At 38.8% G+C, this 8910-nt stretch overlaps 1 protein-coding gene across 1 annotated transcript; it reads right to left on the reverse strand.

The window, feature by feature from the left end:
- Positions 1 to 1729: 1729 nt before the first annotated feature.
- Positions 1730 to 8507, reverse strand: pdcb (phosducin b). Its single transcript, XM_088393831.1, has 5 exons — positions 8322 to 8507; positions 4043 to 4252; positions 3153 to 3199; positions 2856 to 3004; positions 1730 to 2778 (listed from the first exon to the last, which is right to left on the reverse strand). The coding sequence occupies exons 3-5, from the start codon at positions 3193 to 3195 to the stop codon at positions 2263 to 2265; spliced, it is 708 nt and encodes a 235-aa protein (XP_088249957.1). The 5' UTR covers positions 3196 to 3199; positions 4043 to 4252; positions 8322 to 8507; the 3' UTR covers positions 1730 to 2262.
- Between the last annotated feature and the right edge of the window lie 403 nt (positions 8508 to 8910).

The following is an 8910-nucleotide window of genomic DNA, read 5'->3' on the forward strand; positions in this document are numbered from 1 at the left end:
AAAAATTGTCAAATACTGAAAACTGCTTTAAAATTGTAAAGCCCTTGTCTTCACTCTCAAATTCTGTGGGCGTGTCCACTGAATGCGTAAAACCTCATCCATTGAAAAAAAAGGATTCCAGAAACTTTCTTATTCGTACTTATCCCTACATGTAACAACATGACGAGTGGGCGCCATCTTTGGGGTATTTTCTAAAAATTGTGAAGTGAGCAGGTCAATTATTATCATTTCTCAAATTTAAGACCAATTTCTTGCTTTCTCGGCAAAATACATCTACTGTACTTCTTTGTTTCATCATCGTTTTCAGGAAAAAATGTGAACGTGAGAGGAATGAAGGGAGAGGTTTGTCTCCAGGCAGCGGAATTATTTTCACCTCAGCTGTTACACCTGGTTACCTCCATATGCACCAAACATATTTTGTTGAAGCTGAGCACTACACACTTAATGAAGACACTATTGAAGGTGTTGAAACGTGGTGACACAAGCTACCACCCAAAGAGTGATTTATACTGACAGTGGCATTCCATTGATTTTAATGGCACCGTACAGGTGCACATTTCATATTTCAGACACAGCAGGAATTTGCACGAACAAGATGAAGGAATAACATTAGCCTGGATGGCGTGACAAACACAGGTGAGGTCGGCCTAAAGGTGAATGTGGGGGGTGTTGCAGCTTGAGCTCTACATGTTGTTTTGCAGGGCTGTGCCTGTGGCAATTTTCTTGAAAATCAGGCAACAGCTACGAATTTATTGTAACGTACGTATCAGGGGATAGTTCCAATCACATCAATAAGGCGATTACATTTTCATTCAGGATAAAACGCATATCACAGTTATGTAATATCCTTGACGTCCCTTGTCCATATTTACTGAGAGTGAGTGACCAAGAGTGTCCTATATAGCACATGACATCATCACGGTGAAATTTGTTTATGTGGGTGAACTAGAGCGTGCCGGATGGGCTCTTACAAGTCCAAACACAAAAGGCAAAAACATCCTATAATTAGTGAATCTGTATAATTAATTAGAAACGTATTTGTAAGACAGATTTGGGGGTGGAGTCATGTGAGCGTAGAGACAATCATTTAGGCAGGCGTTAATTTGACAATATAATGAGTCATATTTGTTTCCAAGAATTAAAAACAAACAACAAACAAAACAGTATTTCATTCTAATTCAGTTATTCGTTTTATTGCAACGCACATCCGGTCTTGAAGACGGGTGGAGTCAGAGACCAGTAGGCCGACATGTTTCGACAACTCGAGAAAGTCGTGGTCTATAAATAATGGTGTAAAAAATATCAGGTGTTATCAGCTTGAGGCTATGCAAGCCGTGTCAGATGTGGTCACGTGAAAACACTGTTTCATGTTCATCGTCAGAAGAATATTTATAACTGTGGCCAAATTCAAACGACGGCAAACTAATTAGAAATCGAGTGCTATTTTGCGAGCAATAGGCCATATATCACGGAACCTTCAGGCATAAAACCACAAAAGTAGACAATCATACCAATTGATGCAGTTGGTTAGGTTTTTTTTCTGCTGAAAGGATAAAGCTGGCTTGGTAATTTGCTTTTTCAGCAAATGTGCAAATGTAATATGGTGTGCTAAGATGGCAGTGCTTCAATTAAATGACACAATACAATATAAAAAAATAAATCAATATCTTAAAAACCTGATGTGCTAGGATTTAGAGATGGATATGATTGGAGAAAACAAACCAAAACAGAAATTTCAGGTTGTTTTATTCTTTCCAATGATGGTGAAATGATAATAATGACAATATATACGGCACGAAAATCACTAATGATTATGCAGCTCTGTTTGCACTAAATATTGTCCACACAAAATGTTGTCGACACATAATATTTCCAATAGAGTGACTTTTTCTTCACCCAGATGTGGTTACAACCCGGATCTACACCTGCATTTCTTTGGTAAGTTTTTTTTTTTTTTTTTCTAGAAACAGTCCTTTGGTTAACTATCAAAACAATTTGAAGGACCTGAGTATAAATTCAGAATTTATAAATCAATCCAGTCAAGCACTAAAACACTTTCAAATGTTGCATGATGCACTTGGTAGGTCAAATAGTTCAAAACAAAATATTACCTTATTGGTTAACATAAAATGCTTTTGGCTTTTGTTTGGGTGATGCTGCTATTCTAATTTGAATCCAAATATGCAAATAGTGCTTATCAAGTCTACATCCAAGCACCCAAACAAGCTTTTTTTTTTTTTTTGGTTCCTCAGCAGCTACAAATTACTCCACATCCTGCTCCTCTTCATCATCCAGCACCGGCAGCTCTTTCTCCGGCAGCAAACCGTAACTGTTGAGGAAGGTCTCCACATCTGTGGCAAAGAACTCCTCGTTTAAGTGCTGCATGCATGCCAAGAAGTTCCCGAGCAGTTCGCCTGCCTTGTAGACCAAAAGCGTAGGCAACACCTCATCTGAGAATCTCTCAGCGGCACCTGAGGAAACGGCGTCAATCCTGCAGAACTTAACGGTGGGATATTCTGCGGCCAGACAGTCGAGGCAGTTGTTGAGCTCTTCGCAGCCTTTGATTCCGATCTTGTAGATGTGGACCACCACCACCGTGCTGTGATGTTCCTTCTCGATGACTTCCAGGAAGGCCTCCCCGCTGTCCAGGTCGTGGACTCCTTCAAACTTGGGACCAAAGCTGAGCTTGTCGTGCATCTCCTGCATGCAGCGCTTTCTGTATTTTTTAAGACAGCCCTCGTCTTCTTCCTTGAGCATTTCATACTCTTGCACGCTCATCTGGAAATAATTACAAATGGGATTTTGCAGGATTTCATCTTCTCTGCTATTTTGTCTTCAAAAGGGATCGTATGTACCTTGCGGTTAAGATTTGCCCTGGATTCCTCCTTTGTCCGATGAGGGGAGGACATTTGTCGGAGCAGTTCCCGTTTTGCGGGAGGCAGGTTTTCCTGCTCCATGCTCTCCAACTTGAACCTCCTCCAGTCATTGATAACACCCTTGGGACCTTTTGAAAGATCCACAACGAGGATTCAGCTATTGCTAGCCATCGAAAATGAGTCCCATTCATTTTGAAGTGTACTTGACACTTGACACAACATTTGAGTGAATCCCACACTGAGCGCACAATCATTTTTAAACATTGTTTTACTCACCCGTGTGGGTTGCCGTTTCTTCCAGGTCAATCTGGTCACACATGTTTCTGTGTAAAAAAAGGAAAAACATGATGCTGACAAGACGAACTCATTCACTATGTTTTATATGCAAGACCATATTGGAATAGCGCTTGAATATACTCCAGATTTGCTTAGAGTTAGTTAGATTGCGCGTGATTCCGAGGATATTTAATTAAATTAATGCTGTCTAAGAGGATTAGTTGACTGTAGCGGGTCTCTTGGTGGCTTTGTGAGTTCTTACAGATACTGTTTTTACAAAGAAGATTGCTACTGCGTGAAATATGAAACCTAGTTACAATATGTTGCAAACATTTTTAAAGTATGTCTTTGTAGAAAATTGGTGGATGTTAGATTTTTCTGTCACAGCAAATGTTTTTTCACAATGAATTAAATTGTTTCAATGAGTTTGGTCTTCCTGCATCTCTAAAGCTGGCTGATATCAGGTCTTTGTCACTGGGAAAGATTGGTCTTGACTAGTTCTAGCTGGAACACGTGCCCAAGTCTTGTATGAATGCGTCGTTGTTTCATTTCTGGATGTGCATGTGTGTTTCAAAGAGACAGATACACAGTCAGTTCTTTGAGGAAAGATGAACCCATGACACTGGAGCAAAATAATTTGCTCTTTGTTATCAGAGTTTGTTGAAGACTACATTTTGGAGCGCAGCTTCCACAATTTATGGGTTATTTAAATCTCTCCGTATGATTCTAAATGTTATAAGTCAATTCAAAATTTTCAATTTAAAGTGGTTGAATAAAAGAGAAGCATTAGTTTGATGTTCCCCAGAATAAAAGTAAATATATTGTTCAATATGTTGAATAATTATTGACGTACAGTAATACTCAAGTCAAATTTGAAATCGGAGTCTTACCTTTCACGCCAATATCTTGAAGTAACTTCACAGTGGTCTGCACCCGATTGACTTGACAGAATTGTCTGTCGCTGCTTGTTGTGAGTTCTGTCCAGCCAATGAGCGCAGCTCTAATGAGGATTTCAAAAAAGACGCTATAGACCTAACGGAAATAGATCCTAAGAGGATTTCACTTCAGGAATTAGAAGCCTCTACTTGATGCAGGCCCAACTACGAGAGAGATACAGGGGGAGAGAGAGAGAGAGAGGGAGGGAGAGAGAGAGAGAGGTGGAGAGAGAGAGAGAGAGAGTTTCATTAATATTTTCTTTCATAGTTTTCCCCTCTTGACATATCACACGCTCAAAATGAACAAGAGTTGACTGATGCAAAAGCTAGCTAGCGTGCACAATAGGTCTTCAAATTTTAAATTTGTAATTCACTGAAGTGTCTGTGAGGCGTTCCAAAATTCACATCATAAACACATGACAAACTTATAAAACATAAAGCACCTCTAGCTAGGGATGTTTCATCACGCGCCTTCTCAAAAGAAAAATGGCGCTGTTGTCTCTGAGCTGTATCCAATGTCTTTGCCTTGCTCTCGCTCATGTAATTAAAACTAAATATTAGACCACCTTTATTGTTATGATTACATTGTATATTGTGCTCCAAAACTGCAACAAATGTTAAATGACAGTGTTATTTAAAAGTGAGTAAAACTTGGTCTTTGCAAAGGTGGACAGAGGACCATTCGACATTTGATGGACATCATTATATTGTCAAAATGATCTGGATGATCGTTGTCCACCACAAACAGCAGATTTAAATACATGAAAAAAGTTCAACAATGACATTTGTCTTCATTGGCCCACTTGTAAAACGAGTGATGAATCGTTTTCTGAATGAGCTTGTGCAATTGTCTGACTTCTGTGTCGTCTTTCTGCCCTTTTGCGTCCTGTAGTTATTGGCTTAAAGGATTAGCAGACTTTTTAAATTCAGCCACACAGTGCATGTCAGGTGGGGTTTTCATCATCTCGTTCTCTTACTAAGTACTGGAGATGCTTAAATTGGAAGAGAGTACAGCAGATTATTTAGCTGGGAATGTTCCAAGACCTGAAAATACATCATAAGCCTTGCTCCAATAAAAAATAGATTTTTAAACATTTGCATGGATAGTTTTTGTTTTTTTCTTAATTCCACTTATCAACATCTCTAATGCTCATAAAACGATGACTCGCTCACCTCCTTGATGACTCCACTGTATTATTCTGTTATATAATGACACTAGAGGTCAGCACTTTACCTTTGTGCGTCAGAGCTCAGGGACTCTTTATGAAAGACATTCAACCATTTAATAGTCTCAGCATTGGTTGTATTGTTTTTTTTTTTTATTCTCAATGATGAGTCGCAATTGTCAATGACAACAAACTCTTAGTGCCCATAATACAAATTCAGTAGAACATTTACTTTTCTTCATATGATTGTAGTTTTGTGTTGGACAGTATTGTTGATGCTTTGTTATGGCCTAAATCCTCATAGGTGGACGGGATTATATTTGTTTTCTGTCATTCTGTCCACACAGTCCACTGGGAGGAGCTACAACAACACAAAAACAAACTATTGTAGAGGACTGCAGTCATGCACGAAAGGAGTCATGAAGGTTCAAAAGTGATGGGGGTCACATTCAGGGGCCTCAGAAAATCAGATTTTTTTTTGTGGCACTCAATGTATTTATTTATGTATGTATGTATTTATTTATTTATTGAGAACAATTTTAGTGTTTGGCCCCAGGCTGACATAAAAACCAATGTTTGTGTTTATCAAGCTCAGTATTTTAAGTAGAAATAATCTAAACTCCAAACCTTGAACTTCCTGCTAAGGGTTCACTCTATACTTCACTTCCCCTTCAGTCAGTTTGTTAGAGCCCGGCTTTGGAAATGTGCGTCTTTTTCTTGTGGTCACCATTGAATGTCCGAAAATGTCTGATATCACCGAGTGACAGTTTAGTTGAACAAATGCAAGCAATGACGTAAAATAAACAAATCCATCAGTTCCTTTTACGACATCGACATTTTTCCGGTGGGCCACTTTCATTTCCTGTTAACCCTTTTCAAGGAGGAAGTGAACATTGTAAAAGTGAGGGATAACCTTTGGAGAGTAATTTACAGACTGTAAATATTTTTTTCCAGTTAAACAATGTCTCATTTCTTTCTACAAGATTTCACACAATGAGTTTGTTACTATTATAACAGTGATTTACAGCCACATATGCCAATAAAAATCCATTGCTTATAAAGCTCTCTACTTAAGTAAACTATTTATACTCCTTGTTTGGAAAGGTTTGGGATAAACACAACTAGCGGCCAGCTGTTTTACACAAATTTATAGTGTGAATGAATTTTGTATAAGCAAAATGATCTGAAGTGGCAAATGTCACAATCTCAGGTGTAGCCTTCCAAAATTGCAACGATGACGTCGCCAACGCATATCCTGTTTGTATCAAAGAACAGATACCATACAGTTGTTCCGGAATATTTTTGAAACCTGTCCCCAGACATGTTGTGACAACACGTCACACATGTCATGGAAACATTTGGCCAGGTAAAACTTGCCAAAGGCGGCTGGTGATGAACAATATCCTTGTTGTTATTATGCACAAAACATCCGTCAACTAGGTCTTATCAGTACCACTGTCTTGTTGTAACAATGTACTCATTTATGGAATTGAGTTAGCAAAAATTGCCTGTGAATGTGCTTTCAAAATTAGTCATCAATACCCTGTGAACTATTTTCATCATTTTTTTGCATCACTCTGGAATTTCTGATGTGAAACCTGCTGTATAGCTGAAGTAATGCCCTTGACCAATTTTTCATCCATTTGCAGGATGTACGAAGCAATGGGTCATAATACTATTCTTTTTAGTGACTAAAATGTGTTCCTGTGTTACTCGACTAGTTTTCTTCTGTCTCAAGTTCTCACATGAAACCAAGTCGCCATTAGTTCCTCATACGTTCGTCCGTCAAACCTCAATGAGATACATTTTTCAAAAAAGGAAACGTACGGACTGCAGCATCCATTTTCTAAAACGATATCATCAATAAAAAGTTAACCATGGTCATTTTAGGTTTTTATTTTTATTCCCATCTATGTTATGCACAGTCATTTTTTAAGTGCTCTATAAATAATATTGTGATGAGTCATCTTAGCATAAGTTACAAAAGAAATTGTGTTCCATGATTCAGGTATAAGTGTTGCTACACACCGGAAGTTACCAACTTTGGGAAAACAAGGGAGACACCAAGTCAAATAGTTGACATTCCCAAGTCATTTGTGATAGATACCATGTCATAGTTTCAACAAAGTAGAACACAGTCAACTATTTTTATGAATCGGGTCAAACATGAAGTAGATTTGTGTAGCACTGAGGCACCTGGAGGATCGCCAACCGTAGTACTTCCATAAAAGCAACAAAGCATTATGATGAGTCAGCGTTCTGTACATTAAGGTGATCTCATACTTACCGTATGTCTGACTTTTACAGACTAATTATCTGGCTTAACCTGTTTAAATTGGGCAGATTACAATGACTTTCCTGTCATGTCTTGTTTTCTTGAGTGTCTTCTGCATGTTTTGCTCATTAGTTTTTGTTTCTCGTCAGCCCGCTCACTCATCTAAACCAATCTTAACACTCGTTCCTTGTTCGGTGTTTCGTTTTTTGTTTCATCACTTCCGTCCACTAGTTTCTTTCAGTCCTTCATTGTTTTTTCTTCTTGCCAATTTGTATCTCTCCATGTCATGAGAACGTGACAACTGGTAGCAGTTTTCAATGAATTAGACCAATTGTTTTGTTTATAAAAAAAATCCTCCTCCAGTTGGATGCCTCAGTACTTTTTTCTTTGCAAAGTAAGAATAAATTGAAGAATCTGAATATGGATTTTTCTTACACCTGAGACACACCAATGAATAATTTGAATGTGTCACCCCCGCGCTCACGTTTACCCAGGAAACCTTCAATAAGTGACTCAAATGAAACTGCTGTGATTTATCAAACAATGACATCATAGGCATCTGTCCTAAGTTAGGGTGAATGATGCCAAAAGACCTCAATTAGAAACTTGAAAAACATACACCCACACACACAGGCACTCGGGAAAATAGTCACATGGTGTCATACAACAGTTTCTAATAACTCTTTCATTGAGTGATTGTTATCAGAAATACAAATGAAAATGTGAATACTGTGTAACTCAAAGCTTTCCAGGAAAAGGATCATTTAAGCAACCGCATAAAAAAGGCACCTACCCTCCAACACCTACAAAAAATGGACTTCTTGGAGCAGGGCGACCAAGTGCAGCTTGGACCAGCTTGGTTTATTGAAGAAAACAAACTAACAGACTCGGCAAACTGACATGACTTATGCAACAAAAGAACAAGACGACTGACCGACAGGGCCGTGAAACAAAGACATTAATGATCCGACGGGGAGTGAGGGGCACACAGGACTTAAGTACACCACAGGTAACAAGAGGCAGGTGAGAATGATCATGGGCACACAGGAGGGGTGGGGAGGGGAGGGGCGAGCACACAGACAGAAACCATGACAACAGACACATCGTAAAACGGCTGGGGACGAGACGTGACACTTCTCGATATTTCAACAGTGTATTATTATATATGTACATATATAATATTCCCCCAAAAGCTCAAAAGGTAGAACAAGAGTGAACTCTGAACCCTTTCTGTGATGATTTAAACATGACATGTAAATGACGCCAAAGTTTTATTGAGTCATTCCAGTGTGCATTTAATAGAGTAAAATGAGTTCCAGGATGTGGTGAGATGTTGGTTAAGGGGTAAACTGGTCATCTCGAATCCCCTCAGTCCAATCCAA

This window comes from Syngnathus floridae, chromosome 13 (assembly GCF_059516105.1).
Source record: "Syngnathus floridae isolate MCC-2025c chromosome 13, RoL_Sflo_1.0, whole genome shotgun sequence".
Lineage (NCBI taxonomy): Eukaryota > Metazoa > Chordata > Actinopteri > Syngnathiformes > Syngnathidae > Syngnathus > Syngnathus floridae.

Bases quoted from the DNA above. Each gene is read 5' to 3' on its own strand.
- pdcb (XM_088393831.1), bottom strand. From the start codon at position 3,195: ATGTGTGACCAGATTGACCTGGAAGAAACGGCAACCCACACGG. The intron at 3,005-3,152 runs GTGAGTAAAACA...ATCTTTCAAAAG, and splicing joins AGAAACGGCAACCCACACGG to GTCCCAAGGGTGTTATCAAT. The intron at 2,779-2,855 runs GTACATACGATC...AATTATTTCCAG, and splicing joins GGGCAAATCTTAACCGCAAG to ATGAGCGTGCAAGAGTATGA.